At 50.2% G+C, this 17,739-nt stretch overlaps 1 protein-coding gene across 15 annotated transcripts in view; it reads left to right on the forward strand.

Annotated features, from left to right (window-relative positions):
- VEPH1 (ventricular zone expressed PH domain containing 1) overlaps window positions 1–16,480 on the forward strand; it is a 54,694-nt gene extending 38,214 nt beyond the window's left edge. For 5 of the 15 annotated variants that reach the window (XM_015291790.3, XM_040705931.2, XM_015291791.3 and 2 more), the window contains 6 exons: window positions 998–1,137; window positions 2,678–2,812; window positions 7,527–7,650; window positions 12,604–12,740; window positions 13,168–13,256; window positions 15,713–16,480. In XM_015291790.3, the coding sequence (XP_015147276.2) occupies window positions 998–1,137; window positions 2,678–2,812; window positions 7,527–7,650; window positions 12,604–12,740; window positions 13,168–13,256; window positions 15,713–16,058 (971 nt within the window). In that variant the 3' untranslated portion in view covers window positions 16,059–16,480. The other 10 variants (XM_003641782.6, XM_040705935.2, XM_040705932.2 and 7 more) reach the window with 9 other exon arrangements.
- The last annotated feature ends 1,259 nt before the right edge of the window (window positions 16,481–17,739 follow it).

Here is a 17,739-nt window from a genome sequence, read left to right on the forward strand (position 1 = left end):
GCCCTTGTGCTCGTGGGACCTGCGGAGATGTCCCCAGGGCAGCGGGCAGTGCAGCAGGAAGCTGGATGTGCTTGTGGTCGCGAGGACCTCCCATGGGCCAATCTCCAGACACCATTTACCCGGCGGTAGCAGCCTCCTACTGGGGTTTTGGGGTTTGCTATCCCCTCCTGCAGAAGCCAGAGGACATGGCCATGGGAATGACCCCATCTCGGCCCCATGCAGCGGTGAGCAGCCCTCGGTGCAGGTGCTGGGCAGAGGGACACCCTCCCCAGTGCATCATGACCCCAGCAGTGAAGGGAAGGAAGGCAGAGAAGTGTATGAAGTTGAGCAAATCTGTGTGCTCCCGAATGTGGCCTTTACCACTCAGATCTGAGCTCTGTTCTGATGGCATTGCAGGGCCACCCAGTGCCCATCAGCATCATGCCATCTGTGTGACACTGTGTGCGCCCTGCTGGTGGTAACGCCGGCTGCACTGAGCCGTGTGCATGCACAGCTGGTGGTGCTCCAGGAGGTGACCATTTCCTGAAGCTGACTGCTCCAACCATTACCTTTTTTTCCTATGGTTATTCTTTGCATCCCTATCTATAACCCAAACTGAAGGGAAAAGGAAACTGAGGAAACTGAAAATGGTTGGAAACCGACGTTAGAAAAGTCCTATTTATTTCCTCTTCTCCAGTTCCGTGTCTATGGGTGGGTTTGATTCCAGATGGGAAGCTGATGAGCATACTTCCTCTCCTATTAACAGACCACTTTATAGTGCAAGATTCCCACTGTAACTCAAATAATGCGTGGATTGTTCCCAGAGGCAGTGGGTTACCTACCTGTACCTAGAAACTGGAGCGAGCAGCAACAGCAGCTCTGCTGACACACTCTCGTGCTCACGTTCTTTAACCTTGGCACTGTGTGCACCAGAGCTATTCCCAGGCATGGCAGAGCCCAGCTAGGGGCAGCCACACCTCTGCTTTGCAGCTGACTTTCATATTCTATTTCCTTTCAGATACCGTGAGAAGCTGCGTAGCAAAGCTGTTCTTCAGCTGTCCCCTGAAGGGCCACTACTGCCTCTACAGCAAATCCAGCTTCACACTGCTCAGCCCGCAGCCTCCACTGTGGATCCACATCATGTTCCTCTTCCAGCAGGTGTGTGCAGGGCAGCGGCAGAGCACGTCTCTGACGTTGTGCTTGGAACAATGTTTTAAGGGTTAATGTGTAGGAATGCGCTCCTGATCTGCTGGGTGAGCTTTCTTGACTCGGGTGACTGCTCACCGCTGAGGGTACATCATGGCAGATTGAAGTGGTTTTGCAGTTTGTAAGGATTTCTATTAATTATTACACTGTTCAAGATGAACTTATTGTGTAACAACTGGATCCGTTTCTTTTAACCTAGAGTTGGCCATTGCCATTCACCCCACCCCACTGCACCCTCCAAAATACAAAGGGTTTATCTGGAATGTGGAGCTCATACAGTGAGTGATGCTGTGAAGTTGGCAGGTCAGGTCACTCCACCCTCTGTTTGTTCCTAGAAATGAGTATAGAAATGGTTGGAAAAAATAATACTGCGGCTGTGATGCCTAATTCACAGTTCCTGCAGATTTCCACACTGGTCGCCGTGTTTCTGTCCATTGATTGTTGCTCACGCTATGTTCTGTTGGACTCTGCAGCAGTAGAAGCAAGAAACAGTTTTTTCCTCAGGTCTCCAGAGCACACCCTCAATTTCAAGGCTCTGCTTTTTATTGAATTTCAGAAATTTTTATGGCTAGCTGTATCGTGTTTCAAACCTCTCAGATGGAAGTTGTGAAACTCATGTACTGCTGGTTTCTTGGCTGGGCAGCTCTCGGTCAGAGGGAAGGCAGCACATTTCAGTGCAGGGCTGATTGTCAGACAGAAGAGTGATAACAAACAAAAGGAAGAAAAATGAGAATGGGGGTATCCGACATAGGAGGTGCTCTTGGCTTCGGTCATTACAATCATCCTGTACTGCCGTAGGGCTTGGGGTTGGTTTCCCCCATTGGTGAGCAGTGTCACATTGTGCCCAGCACTCCCCTGACAGCCCCTCAGTTGGTCTAAGCCCCAGCTAACAGGCTGCAGGCTCCTCGTGCCCGGCGGCAGCCCCAGGCGCTTTGTTTCTCAGCTCCAATTCGGGCAGAGCAATCCAGCTGGGTTGCACGTGTTGTGCAATCCAGCATTGGAAGTATGGAACATTGGATTTGCTTGTGTGCTCTTAACTTGGCTCCAGCATGCAAATGCATTTTCTATTTACAAGACCATGTTGTAGATATAGTAGAGGAATAATGCTAAGCTCTCTTAGCTGCTCTTTTAATGTTGGCTTTGTATGCAGTTCATATGGTGAAGAACTTAACAGCGCTACATCAGTAGAGTATTCCAGGGCAGCGCTAGGTCGCATCCCAGTCCATTGGAGCAGGTGGCCTTGGAGGTGACAGCACCCAACCTGACAGCTTTTGTCCCCCTGTCTGCTCAGTGCAAAGCCCCAGATTCAAGTGAAACCTGTGGGTGTTCATCTGACTGTGTGCGTGTACATCCATCATTACTCCTCAAAGAGAAATGAACTAGTTGCTTGTTATTCAAGCATGGATGCCATGGTATGAAAAAGAACAAGATGCTCTTGGTTAATGGTTGAGCCAAAAATGCTCAAAATGCAGTTTCCAACATATTTTTTCAGAGCCTGTTTGCAGAACCTTTGTCAATGCAGAGTAGTCCAGTGCAAGTCCTCAAGGCCCTATGGGAGAAGACGCAGCTCAAGGGGACGCACAGTTTTGAAACTGCCATGATCCAGTCTACATTCCCACACCAAAAGGTAAGTATGCTTTTCCTCTGAGAGAAAAAAAAAGCTTTTAAAATAGCACTAATGAGTGTTTGCTGGGCTCCAATTGTGAAAAACAAGCCCTTTTCCCTTCTTTCTTCCCCTTCCATCCATCAGAAGTTCTGCAGATTAGAAAGTCCAAGGGGGTGGAGGAGTCACCATCCCTGGAGGCGTTCAAGAGATGAATAGCTGTACTGAGGGACACGGTTTAGTGGGAAATATTGGTGATACATGGATGGTGGATGGTTGGGCTGGATGATCTGAGAGCTCTTTTCCAATGTCAGTGATTCGATGACTCTAAGTCCTTGGAAATTGGAGCTTAGGCCCAATCTGGGTGCCAATGATGATTGCTTCCATCTACCGGGTTACTCAAAGACTGATCAGTATGTGAACTCTTCTTTCGGTGTGGCGTTTCCTAACAAGCAATAGCAGCATTGGCCAGGAGTTGTGTGCTGGGGCTGCCTGGTGGGCTTCTGGGCCAGGCTCTCATTCACATCACCTTCTTCTGGCTGAGCATATGATGATTTCTAGATCCATACCTCTGGCCGCCCTTGTATGAGTAGCACTCAGCTCATGGGGCAGGGAAGTACCCCCCAGGCACTGTTTGCAGCCTCTGCAGAGGGTCTGCAGTGTTGTTTTGTTCCATGCTTTGAAGGGTCTCCAGGCTTGTTCTGCAGCCCCTCCTACGTGCTTGGTGTGGATTGTTCCCAAAGCGATGAAAACCAGTGATGCTGCAAATGGATTTTTTCCTGCTCACAGTTTGAAACTCCAGATTCAAATTAGCTGCCATTATGTGCTGTTTGGCAGCTGCCAGGAAATTCACCTCCTTAAACACAGACTTGGCTTTTATGAAGACGATCATTTGCACATGCACCATTGGTTACCCCCACCAGTTTAAAAGATTACTCTTTAAAGCTGTTTACTGTCTCCAGGATTTTGGGGAATGCTATTTCAAAGCTATTAATCAGGCTGCTTGGAAAACGATGCTATAGGATTGTGAAACGAATATCTATTCATCCTTGAGCATCTCCATCCAGTGAAATGGGATGAAATGCACTGTCAAACATGGTTTTAAAACACTCTCTCCCAGGACACTGGAGGCATAAACATGTCTGGTTGAATAAGATTAATTTACAAAAGTTTTAGGCAGTTTAAAAACAGGAGTTTCATTAGAAACACCTTCTGAACCCCCAAGCTTGCATGGCACAGAGCAGGGAGCTGCTGCTGCAGTGTGAGAGCAGTGGGTCACAGCTCATGGGCCACTTGGACATAGGTTCAGCAGAGTCCCCACTTGGTCTGTTATCTGCTTGGAAATCCCAGCTGGAGTCATCCAGAGGCATTAGGGATGTCTCTGCTTGCACAGTGCCATTGAACTTGGGTCCGTGCTATTTGTCAGGTCAGAGCTGGTGGAGTGCAGAAGGGTTTGGGTTGAATAAAGGGCTTGCAAAAGAGCGTGCTTTAATTGGGTTTAGATGTAGTGCACTGTGTGCTCCCATCCTGAAAAATGCCTCGAAATGTAATCAGCCCCAGCACGTTGGTTGCACAATCCTGCTGCTGTCAGAGAGGCATTCAGCCTGTTTGGGGAACTCCCGGTGCTGCCCGACAGGAAGAGTATCTCCCAGTTCCTGAAGCAGTGGGGCTGGAAAATGAGATACTGATCTTCTCTGATGTAATGAATGAGGTGGGGATGGGCAGAGGCGGCTCCACAAGATGCGGTTTATGGGAAGTGCTCTTGAGGCTGAGGACTGTTGGGCAGATGTAATGCATCTGAGAGGGGAATGGCTTCAGCGGTGCCCCCCACCTAATTCCTCCACTTCTGTTTTGCATATAACATAGAGTCTGAATTTGAGTTCTGTGGCGTTTCTTTCGTTTACGAGGGTGGATAGTGATAGGACAAGGGGGAGTGGTTTTAAACTGAGACAGGGGAGGTTTAGGTTGGATATGAGGAGGAAGTTTTTCCCCCAGAGGGTGGTGACGCACTGAACAGGTTGCCCAAGGAGGCTGTGGGTGCCCCATCCCTGCAGGCATTCAAGGCCAGGCTGGATGTGGCTCTGGGCAGCCTGGGCTGCTGGTTGGCGACCCTGCACATAGCAGGGGGTTGGAACTGGATGGTCATTGTGGTCCTTTGCAACCCAGGTCATTCTGTGATTCTATGATTCTGTTGAGCATCTGATAGAAGTTTGATGGAGCTCTCGTGGAGTGTGACCTGGGCTTGCTGGGTGGAAGGAGGGTTTCTCTTTCCTTTACCTGCCAAAACCTGATAGGAGCACTCATGGTGTGGCCCAGCCATCGCTCTGCCCAGCAAGCTGTGCTTCCCAAAATCCTGGTGTTTTGGTGTCCAAAGTTCTTCCTGTCACCAACGGACTCCAAAGTAGTGAATGATTTGACAAAACAATTGCTGCTGGTAATCTTCCTGCTCTTCCAGTAGCGCAGAAAGCAGACTTCTGGATGTTTTCCCCTAAAATGTTTTGAAATCTCTCGATGACGTTTGGAATCCGCTGCAGAATGAACACCGTGTTCTCTACCCAAGTCCTGCACCCCGTGTTACAGCACTGTCCGAATGGCCGTGCCAGAACTGGGAACGCTGCTGCTGATGTGGGAGCATGCAGGGGGACGCTGCAGGCCTGCAGCCAGCAGGCGCCCAGCAAAGCCAATACTGTGACCTCTGCTCTGCTATAAATCAACGCAGACGTTTCCTTGATGTGTATTCGAAAGAGTGTTGCAAACCAGGAGGAAAAGCCATTGTGTCAGTGATTTATCCCAAAGTAAATTCTGAGCAGTATTTCCAGCTTCACCTCGCTGTCAGAATTCAGAACTGGGCCGACCTGGGCATGCAAGGAATTGCAGCAGATGCCTTACAGTGAGAATGCCCGTATTGCTGGGCAGTGCTGTCTCAAAAGCCAAATCCACAATGGGATCGTGCCACAAATGATACCGATTCAACACAGCTCAAAACGTGCCGGGAGTGAAGTGCTTCCAGATGTGCATCCCTGCAGATCCCCATTCCATTGCCTCACTGCTCTCTACTCAAGAGTATGAAGGCTGTGCTGGTTGCAGCTGTGCAGAGCGCATTGTGTTGCCTCGTGGTGTGTCAGAGCAGCCATGTGGTTCCCTCTGAGTGCTTCTTGCTGAGCAGCTTTGCAGGAGAATAGTTCACATTTTGCTCTGTCCTTCCCTGCTTTTTGTCTGCTGTCTCCCTCTGTGCAGCAGAATGAGGTGCTGTGTTCTCACAGTGCGGTCACTGACGTTTCCCAGATGATGGAGGGCGGGATGAGATGCATCTCTCCTCTCCAATGAGGCATTTTCCCCATGCTTTGTCTCTCAAAATCAGCTCCTTGTTGTGGCATACAAGGAATACAGAGTGGAAAAGGACAACGGCTGCCTCAGTATTTCCCCAGCCTTTCATGTGGCTCATTGCAGATGTTGGAAGGTTTCCCTCAGGATCCCGGGCTTGTTGTTCAGCTCCAGCCTCACAATGTCCTGCACAGACCCACTGGGAGCAGTGCCCCATGTGCTTTGTCCACCCCACAGCCCCCAGGTGGGTGGGAGGAAGGTGTGGGGAGGCCATGAACCTCTCTCACTGCACAGCACAGCAGCCAGACACACTCCTGGACTGCATGCAGTTCCTCTTCAGTGGACAGTAGGCACCTCAGCAATGCAGACAGAGCAATGCAACCACATTGTGCTGTGCTGCGCAGTGCCGTGGGACAGAGCACGCAGCCCTTCCTGCCCCAGCAGATAGAAAAGGTGAGAATGGCACAGCTCCTCTTTGCTCAGTGGGGTGAGCCCATATCCCTGACAGCACAGGGTTTTGTTCCCACCTACTGCATGAGTTCCTGTTTTCTTTGGGCTGTGCTGCAGACCGGTGACAGCCCCAAGGAAACAAGCAGGAGCGTTTTCTGAGCCTTCCTGGCTGCTCCTTTTGCACAGGGAGCAGTGTGGTTGTTGTTATCTGATGGCCGTTTCAATGTGAGGTCACCATCTTTATAAGAATTAAATAGCGGGGTTTAAATGACAACAAATTACACCGTGTTTTAATGGCCCCAGGCAGAGCATCTCCCGGCTCCTCCTGGGAGCTGCAGCTGAGCTTCCTGCAGGCCTTTCATCCAGCAAGGCATCACATTGGCTTTGTGGCCCAGCCCTCACTCCCCTGGCTGCTCTGAGTGGAAGGGCAGCACTGTGTGTACCTGATGTGCTTTGTGCAGCATAAATCCATCCTGTTGTTGCTTCATTTCTGCAAACATTCACATTGACATTTTGAAACGTTATTATCAGTGCTTCTTGCGGGGAGGGGTGGGTTCAGAACTTCCTTCTTTATAAACAACAGCAAAAAAAAGAGAACAGATAAAGGAAAAGAGCAGCCGCTCCCCCTGGCTGCACTGGGGATCCGTGGGACAGATCTGACCTGCTGTCAGACAGGAGGAGGTCTCCAACATGTGGGGGTCCTGGAGAACACTGAGGGCTGGAGGGAAGGAGGGGCTCAGCTGTGGGCTCTGGTGGAAGGGAGGTGGAAAGCACTCAGCCCCATGATTTGCTTCCAGAGAGCTGTTACAGTAGGTGCTGCCAATGGCAGAGGGAGATGCCCTGCTCAGCAATCCACCTGGGCAGGCTGTTTGTCAGCATGAGACGTGTGAGAGAGGACACTTGTCAGCCCCTGCTGTGATGCGGGGTCCCGCGGTGTAAGGGGGTTTGGTTTCTCTCCTTATTGGCCCAGGATCTGGACCACGTGCAGATGCACCTGGAAGAAGTGAGGTTCTTTGATTTATTTGGCTACAGCGAGGAGGCAGGAGCCTGGCAGTGCTTCATGTGCAACAACCCTGAGAAGGCAACAGGTGAGTGCTGTGCGGGCGGGCTGCAGCCAGGGGTGCATAGCAATGTGGTTCTGCACTGTGCAGGAGTGCTGCTGGTGGTGATGGTGGTGGCTGTGCAAAAGGAAAGCTAACTTCCCAGCATGGCAGAGATGCTGTCTGCTTCCATTGGAACTCTCCATCAAACTCATCTCAGCATTCCTGGTGAGGTTTAGAATGCAAACCCACAGCTCTGCATGATTGCTAATGCTTGGGGAGCGGGAGGGCTCTGTGCCCATCCTGCAGCACACAGATAAGGGGGCTGCCTCTGCCTGGCTGCATCCCAAGTGCCATCCCCAAGGGGACATCAGCACTGATATTGCACCCAACCCATTTCCTCTGTCAGAGCACGTATGGGACTCATCTACCACAGGAGCAGTCATGCTCTGAGCTGTAACTACACCAGTGGCCTTACTGTGCTTTGTCCATCACATTGGAATGAGATGGATGTCAAGCCATGAGGAAAATGAGCCCGTCTTGTTTAAAACACCAAAGCTTATTAGAACTCGCTCCTCAGCTCTTAATGCCGTGAGAAGCCCAAGCAAATGAACTGCTTAGCTGTAATACAGCTCAGATGCACGAGAGGGAGGAAGATAGTGCTTAGTGGGTGAAAACCTGCAGGTAAACGTTCCTGAAATGGGGATGTGGAGCTATGGGAAGAGTGGTGCCAGGGTGGGAGACACTCAGGGGTCATTGGGGCTTACGAGATGTGACAGAAAAAAGGGCTCCGAGGTCTCCTGGAGTGGGAGAGAAATGTAAAGGCTGTGACTTCATCCTGTTCCACGGTGGGACAGACCCTTTTGAAATCCCAAGTACTTTTGAAAGACAAGAAAGCCATTCCTCCCCCTCAGCAATGCTGTTTAGCAACCCGGTCCTTCAAGAAGGAATTCAGAGGCAAATTCTTTTTCCATTATTTTCTTTTGTTTTCTGCTAATGTTGGGTTTTTGTGACATTTTTCGGATACCGTGTTGCAAGATGCCATTTATCCTGAGGACTTAGGGGAGGATTATGCCCTGAAGCCTGGATCTCGCTGTGCTCTGTGGTGCTGTTTGCAGATGCAGCTGTGCTTCAGCAATGCAGTGGGTGAACCCAACGCAGCGATCAGCACAGAGAAAGTTTGACCATTTCTCACGCATTCTTCTCCCTTGAAAGCATTGCTGAGACAACCACACTCTTCCAGAAGTGCTGCTAAATCATCCTGAGCTGTTTTGTTCCTGCTCACCCCTGAGCCAAGGAGGGAGAGAGCATTCCTGCGAGCCCGACTCATCTGCCCACATCCACGTACGCGCGCTGGCTCTGCTGCTGGTCCCAGAGCTGGGAAAACCAAACTGCACCATCTTCTATTTTTATTTAGTTTAAAACAATAACCACCCAAGTGTGGATGTGAGGCATTAGAAGCGTTAGTCAGCACTGCGTGCCTCTTGTTGGGAAAAGCTGGCTTTTAGGAGCTGCATTTCAACATAACCTCCCGCGCTGACAGTTGGCTCACAAGCCTTTGCACACCAAAAATTCAGTAAAACCACTCGATAGCCTGCGAGGGAATTGCAGTGCATGCCTTGTTCTGGGAGCTTACAAACAGATCGCAGTAATCCCCGTGGGCTGCAGAGGAGACACTGTGCCCATGGGCAATGATTCGGGTGAAACGGAGGGGCCTTTTATGCATTCCTCCTTCAAAAAGCAATTCACTCAGAAGAGCCCATACCGTGTTAACGTGGGGATACGTTTATCTTTTGCTAGCAGTGGTGATTATCCGGTGAACCGAAATATCCCCGCTGTAATGCTTGCTTGAGAGTCATAAGAAGTGGCATTCAGCAACGTGTCCTTTCCAGGTTTTCAACAAAACCAAATGCGGTGATTAATGAAGGAGAGCCAATCCATATTCCCTTAGGTTAATTGCATTTATCTTCTGCCTGCCACCCACGCATTCCATTCTTTCAAGTTAAGAGGGGCTTATTATCATTGAGATCATTTCACGATGGGACTGAATTTTTGTGGATGGCTTCGTTTCATCGAACAGAAGATTTAATGCTTTGCTTTCTTCTTGAGTTCGTCTTGGAAGGGTTTCAGGTTTTGTTTTGTTTGTGTTACTTTTGCTCAGTACCCAAACAACTCAGAGCCCAGCGCACTGTAATTCTGCAAAGAAAGCAAGATATAAGCAACAGGAAATCATCCCAGCTTACATCATGGTGGACGCTTACCTCAGTGGGTATTATTTGGGGCTGAATTGATTTTGGAGTTAGACTCCCTCTGCTGAGATAGTTTAAGAAGCAGTGGATATTATGGTAGAAAAAAAGCCATCATTTTTAGTTTTAGGGTACTATTTTTAGTATTTTTAGCCTTCTGGGTGTTCTTTGGGGAAAAAAAGGTAATGAAAAATATGTGGTGGATACAGCATTTTGAGTCCCTCAGCTCCTTTCTTTGAGTGAAAGATCTCATGGGATGTCGATAAACCACCGCACGGTGCTTTCAGACCCAGAGCTTGAATGGTCACCCAGTCTGACCCTCTGAAAAAGCATAGCCAAAAACCCAGTCCAGTAATGCTTATGTGGAGGAAATCTTTCCCCTTTGATCAGTATCACGTCAGCGTATTTCCCTAAAGGTGCCTCAACCCAATCTTTACAAGTAAGTGAAGGACAACTCATGAGCTGTTGGTTAGGTAAATCCACCTCCTGCTAAAACGTGGGAGTATTTCTGCCCTGTCGCTGAGCTCCGGATCTCAAGGTGCCCTTCCATGCTCCGAAGAAAATTGCTCTATGTAGACCTTATCACGTCACATCTAGATCTTTGCCTCAGAAACTGGAGAGAAAGCTTTTCCTTAGTTTCCCATGACATGAGTGATCGTATGGAAGATCAGCCTTCAGCCTTTTTTCTATCACCCTTCTGAAGCCTTCTCAGTTTGCTTAGAGGGCAGCCCTGGGAGCTGTGGGGCAGTTCAGATCAGCTGCAAAGGGAAGATTCCCCACCATGGGGAAGGTCAGTCATTGGGGCAGCTTGCCTGGAGAGGTCGTTGAGATTTTCACCTCCCAGGTCATTAAATCCTTGAGCAACCTGGCCTGAACCCAGAGCCAACCTTGCTGTGAGCAGGAGGTGGGATGACCAGCCCCTCGAGCTCCTTCCAGCTGAATTATTCTGCCTCTCTGTGAAGTTAACTGCAATCCAAACAAGCAAAAGGGCTTAGAAAAAAAAATATTGGAAAAGAGCTTCGTTCTTATCTTTCATGAATCTTTTTCTTCTAATCAGACCCTCAGACATACTGGCATCTGCTTCGTTATGACGACTTTGGAAGCTGACATCAGAATTCCCCATGGACCTCTTAGTGAATGTAGGCGAGAAGTGCTCTGTTATCATTGGTTCCAGTCCTGAGTGCTTAAAGACAGACCAGCATTTCTTCAGTAAATCCTGTTTGTGAAAGACTTTGGCCATGAAAATCCGGTTTAGGCCAAAATTGCATGTTGACTTCCTTTCCCATGTTGCTTTCCTGACCACCAACCATCTCAGTGCCCAAACGTTCTGTGCTTTAAAGCTTCTTAGTTTGTCTTAAAATGTATTCCTACTGCCCTAGAATCAGTACTGCTTCACAAGGCCTAACCATTGCGCAACTGTCTTTCCATATCAGATCTTTCTATAGCTCCATCCAGATGTTTATATGTCTGACATCAAGGTCTGAAAGTCACTGTGCACGTAATGAGTCATTTAGAGCCTTCATTTAGAAGAGAGATTCCCTCCACCAAGAGGCTGCCCACGTGAATGGCAAACGATGGGAACGATGGAGGTATGGGGCTGCGAGGAGTGCAGAACGACCTCTCTTTATCACAGAAATCATGGGCATGGATCCCTACTGAGGCTGAAATTTGGCCACCCCCATTTTCATTCAGTGTATCTCCTTCCAGAGACAGAAATATTTACAGTCTTTCATGAGGAAATTGAAGCAGTACACATTGAAGACCCCCAGAGCGTGTGTTACTGCCAATGTAAACAGTGCTGGGGGAAAAAACTACATTCCTGATCTAAACCTGCTGCATCTGTCACCGCCTTCTGCTCCAGCTGTAGGAGCTGTTGTGTCTCTCCCTCTCTTCCTCCTTGCTGACCTGGGCAGAGCTACCCCATCTTTCATTTAACACACGCTCCATACAGATGGCATTCAGCCTTGTGTTGCACAGGTGCTGTTTTTGCTGTTGCCACTCAGGGAAGCAGAAAGGCCGTGGTGTTGGTTGATGATAAGTAAGTGAATTTTGCTGCAAAAGGTCCTGGGGAGGTTTAGGTTGGATATCAGGAAACATTTCTTTACAGAAAGGGTTGTTCAGCACTGGGATGGGCTGCCCAGGACGTGGTTGAGTCACCATCCCTGGATGTGTTTAACAACCGTTTGGATGTGGTGCTCAGGGATGTGATTTAGCAGAGCGATGTTAGAGTTAGAGTAGGATGGTTGGGTTGTGGTTGGACTCGGTGATCTTTAAGGTCTTTTCCAACCTGAGCAATGCTATGATTCTATGAAAAATGTGGGTGTGCAGCTGGAAGCACAGGCAAGCCATGCTGGTGGGCACACAGCAGTGAGTGTGGAGCGAGGTTACCTGCCCATAGCACTGCAGAGCAGGAGCAGAACTCCATGCTGAGCTCTGCAGCGTGGCGTGAAGCCATATAGACAACGTAAGTGCTGGCTTCCAGTTGCACAGAGTAATAAATCCTTGCAGGGCTCAGGAACAATTGGGAGGCGTGATGCTGAGGGCAAGTATGTGTTGAACGAGGGACTGAAGGAAGAATTGCAGCCTGCTGCAGCTGCCAGGCCTCCCAGGCAAGGCACGACTAAGGCTGGGCGCTGGGGTTCGGAGGAATGCAGGCAGAGCTGACTGCCAAACTGTGGGTATTCAGCACTGCAACAGAGCCTGCCCTGCCTGATAGAGGGCAGAGATAACCTCTGCTCTGTGATCTGCCCCTCAGAGGTGAACCAGGACGGGCAGCCGCTGATGGAAGGCAAGCTGAAGGAGAAGCAGGTCCGCTGGAAGTTCATCAAGAGGTGGAAAACTCGCTACTTCACCCTCGCTGGCAACCAGCTGCTCTTTCGGAAAGGAAAATCCGTGAGTATGGAGCACATCAGCTCACCTCCTGTGTTTGTCTCCTCTGCATCACCGTTCCCAGGGGTTCCACCACGTGGCTTTTGCCATGGACCTCGTGCTCCACCCAGCCACCTCCAGCTGAGCCTTTGCTCCCGGCGCCTGCTGGGAAAACCAGTTGTATCCCAGCTGACACCAGGGTGCATCCATCACCGATGGAACGGCGGTGTAAATCTGGCTGTCCATCCTGCCTAGCAATTATTACACTGCATAAACACCATCTCAGTAAACTCTGCTTGGATAAATATATTTTCCCCCTTGCAGAGTGTTCCCATAACCGGCGTTGTTTGTGCAGGAAGTACAGGTTTGTTTAAGGCAAGGTGATGCCAAAGTGCTGCTCTCCCAGAGGAGCCGAGTGTTGTCTTTCACTTCTGCCCTCATCTAAATTCAGGGCAACTCTGCTGAAATTTCTGTGAAATCATTTGGAAGTGACACCGGTGTGACTCAGAGACAAGTTCACTGCTGGTCATGGATGAGCAGGTAATTAAATCCAGTCCTCATTAGTTCTTACTTGCCCCGTTAGTAGGAACTAACTCTCCTCAGCTGTTCACAATGAGGATTATCAAACATGGCACAGAACAGACCTCTTATTTTTGTTGCAGCAGCACTCTCTTTGGCAGTCCAAAAATAGCAGCATCCTCCAGCTGCAGCCTTAATATTTCTGGTAAATAATCTTTTTCATTGCAGAAACCCAGCAAAGCTCTTTAAGCCTCTGAAATGGCTTCCTGAGCCCCTTCCTCTGAGGACTGCAGCAGGGAGGCATTGGCCCTTGCAAACAGAACAGCCTTTTCTTTACTTTCTGGTGACTTCTTCTGATGAATTGAGATTCTGAAGGCATTTCAATCCATACCGTGCCTCAGTTTCAGCTCAGGACTGGTTGAGGTTCACTTTTTGCAGTGCCAGAGTAGCTGTCATTTCTCTAGCGCGGTGACTGGCTGAAGGACATGCATTTAACGGAATGGATTTAATTAGCTGTGCAAACGAGGCAGGCAAAAGCCACACCGAACACCTTGATCCCCCTGGGATGCTATTGGCGTGGAGCAGTCGCCGCTGGCACTGCGCTCACAGTGCTCTCCTGGTTAACGGGAGGAGACTGTCAGACAGCAGAGTTTGCTAAATGGCAGAACTCACACAGGTTAACTTCCCTTTCGTAGCTGTCAGACTCCAAGCCTCTTTGTCTCCTCTGAAGCTGCACACAAGTATCTGGCTCCTGGAGGAGCAGGCAGGCGTCCAGCTGCGGTGGTTGTGCCTGGGCAATCAGTCCCCCAGCTGCTGCCTTATATTCTATTACCGCTACATTTTTTGCTTAAATTAGAGAGTTGAGATGTTAACCATTGCCTGGGCTGCAGCCCGGGAGCCCCGCATGCCCTGCAGCCTGTGTTGCATGCAGGCCTGGGGTTGACTGCTGCACACACCAGCAGAGGGGCTCGCCTGGCTGTGCAGTGTGCTCTGTCTTGCTCCATGTCTGCATCTGGTGGGAAGGGGCAGTTTGCCCTCAGTGCCACAAGTCTGTCCTGCATTGGACTGGGAGCAGACAGCGGGATGCTGCGCTGGGGCAGTGAGCAGCAGGACGGAGGTGCCATCAGCAGCAGGATGGCTGCAGGACCCATGGATAGCACTGTAACAATGAGGGCTGGTAAATAGCTCTGCATTTAGAAAGGAGAGAGGTTGTGCCCCATCTGGTGCTCATGGCGGGGCTGAGCGGGACAGCTCTGCTCCAACTGCACGGCAGATCTGGCACTGCTGCACAGGGATGGGCTCAGGTGGGTGCTGGGGCTGTCACACTGCTCGCCTGGAAGCCCAAAGCAGCACAGAGGAGGCACAGCGGGGCGGCCAGCTGGCTGTGAGTGCCTCTTCCCCACCGCAAACCTTCCCTCTGCAGAAGTACCCACGCGGATGTTCTTTGCTCTGAGTAAGCAGTGGGATTGCCAGCGGGAGAAGGGGGGCAGGAGAAAACCAAGACAGAAGAGGTTCAAAATGGGCCACATCCCACAGTCCTGGAAAATTGTGGTAAACAGCATTCACAGAAATGTGCCTTGGGTACAATCAGCTTTCTTGAGCAGCTTTCAGCAGTGTGTACACGACATGCCATGAAGGGAGCACAGTGGTTTTGCTCAATACGTGTTGGCAGTATTGCTGGCTCGCGGGGTGCAAAGTTTTCCCCCTGAGCTTGTCGTTGTTTTGCATTTGCTGCGATAAAATTCTCAGTGTTTAACATGGGTCCGATTTCAGTGCAGAGCTGCTTACTGCTGTCATAGAATCACAGAATGGCCTGGGTTGCAAAGGACCACAGTGCTCATCCAGTTCCAACCCCCTGCTATGTGCAGGGTCGCCAACCAGCAGCCCAGGCTGCCCAGAGCCACATCCAGCCTGGCCTTGAATGCCTGCAGGGATGGGGCACCCACAGCCTCCTTGGGCAGCCATAGAGCCTGAACTGGTTCTGGTGTTGTGTCCATGCATGGGGAATCCGTGTGCATGGAGAAGAAAGCTTTGGGAAAGCCTGCCTTACTCCTCTTGCTAAAAAGTCCAAGAATCTCAACAGGAGAAACATACACAGCATTGGGGAATGGGGCTCACATGTCTCATCTGGAGACTGCAGTTTGTGTCTGTTTGGTGAGCTCACAGATCTCCCACAGGACACTTCTGTGACTCTTTGCAGCCATCTCTGCTGCTCCCTGCATCCCATCCCCACTCTTACAGCCACGCTGAGGTTTCACAGATGTGCTGCTGTCTGTTTTCAAACCACAGCATGACCGAGCCGTGCCACGCTCTCCATTCCCCATTGAAAACTGCCGTGGCTTCCTTTGCATTCCAGGGTCAGGCAGGAAATATCTCTTCTGTTTTCCAGACCAGCACAAGGAGCGGCTGCTCCCCTTTCAGTGGAAGCCCCAGTGCGTGAACTTGGTTCCGTTTGTCTTTCCCACCCTGTGTTTCAGAAGGACGACCCCGACGACTGCCCCATTGAGCTCAGCAAGGTGCAGAGCGTCAAAGTGGTGGCCAAGAAGCGCCGGGACCGCAGCCTGCCCCGGGCCTTCGAGATCTTCACAGACAGCAAGAGCTACGTCTTCAAGGCCAAGGATGAGAAGAGCACGGAGGAGTGGCTGCAGTGCATCAACGTCGCCGTCGCGCGGGCCAAGGAGAGGGAGAGCAGAGAGGCCACCACGTACCTGTAGGGCTGCAGTGCTGAGCACCCCACTGCTCTGCACCCTCCGTGGGCTGCCCGGGGTGGTGGGCAGCTGCTGGGACATGGGAGGCTGTGGGGTGGCCACACGTTGGCTGTAACGCTGCCAGAGGACCCAAGTGCAGGTCTGCGTGCAGGTAGAGATGTAGCTGCCGTGTCCACGTGCAGAGTGCAGCTTTTCCTTCAGCCTGATTGCCTCAGAGCTGGGAGATGTGGCTGGAAAGCAGCCCGGGTCCAATCCTGCAGCCTGGGTATCCGTGGCCTTGGCTTCCTGCTGCAAAACGATCGTCCTGCTCCTTATTGAACCCCAGCGCCCCTCACCTTTTCCCCATCCCTACGAATAAAAATCACAGTTGCTTCTCCCTTCAGGTCAGAGATGGGGCCATTTGAAAGATTTAACTCTCGTTAATGTGTGTGCAGAAACATACACTGAAATATTTCAGTGTTTTGGTTTCTCGCCTCCTTCTCCCGCTTTGCCCCCATCTGAAACCAAACATAATTTTAAAAAAATCGCTGTCCTTTCTTTGTTTTTTTAATTATTGCCTTCCCTGCGAGCTTTCAGAATGGCTCCACAAATGGATCGGTTCCGGACTGGGGCCGTTGGGGTTTTTTTGCTTATTTTTGGGTTCGTTACTCTCAAATGATTCCAAAGCGGAGGAAATGGCGCAGAGAAAACTTGAAAGCCAAAGAGGAAAGGTGGGGAAAAGTGGGTGGGAAACCTTTGGGTGAAGCAATTAACCTGCAGGCCAAGATGGCGTAGATATAAAGTATCATGTTTTCCAATTTGACTGAAAGCTCAAAAACAGCATCTTAGGAATACGCCATTTTATTACTTACAACTTCTATGGCACTTCATGCCTCAAAACCATGAAGTCAGATCCGAGCCTGAGGGACACAGTGGGGATTTCCATGGCCTGACAGGGGAAGGGAGCTCTCAGCCATTGGACTGCACATACTGAGACCAGCAAACCCTTCCTTCACCCGCATAGGATGCACCATTGAGTTGAATGGGAATTAAGTTAATTCATGGGTGTAGGTTTGTGGTCTTAATGTCCCGAGTTGTATTGGCACAGCTGCTCAGGGAGCAGTGGGGTGTTCAGAACCATGGGGACGTGGCACTGAGGGATGTGGTTATGGGTATGATGCTGTGGGTTGGGGTTGGATTGGGGATCTCAGATGTCTTTTCCAACCTACTTCAGCGATTCCATGATCAGAACCTGTTTCACTGCCAACACATTTCCGTGTCCAAGTGCAGAACCCAGGCACAGGCTGGGCTGTGACCGTATCACATAGAGGAATCACAGCCACCTGTTGGGCTGTGGCTGTCACTGGCCAGGCCATGACTCATCATCAGAACCGCTGCCACCTACCCACGCTCTGCCCTGCGACCCATTGGAGCAATGCGACCCATTAGGGTCATTAGCGCCCTGCTTTGTGCCAAGAAATGATTACACAGAACAAGAAGCTTCACCACACTTCTCCTGTCTTAAATTAAAACTTGGAATAAAATAAGAGAAATTCGGCTGGCAGCTTATCCTAGTCAACCTCCCAGAAAGGAGAAGCACAGAAATCATCGATCCAGCTATGATGAGAGTGGGGAGATTTAAAAATAAATAGGAAAAAAAAAAAGAAATGCAAAATTGCACTGTGGCAAATGTTCCTCTTGAGCAAAGACATAAATAGTTCTTCCTGTTTCTTTTTTAAAACAATGTGCATTGGAGTTTTCTAAAGCTGAGCAGTGCTGTGCTCTGAGCGGGGAGCTTGGGGCACTCCTCACTTCCT

This window comes from Gallus gallus, chromosome 9, assembly GCF_016699485.2.
Source record: "Gallus gallus isolate bGalGal1 chromosome 9, bGalGal1.mat.broiler.GRCg7b, whole genome shotgun sequence".
NCBI lineage: Eukaryota > Metazoa > Chordata > Aves > Galliformes > Phasianidae > Gallus > Gallus gallus.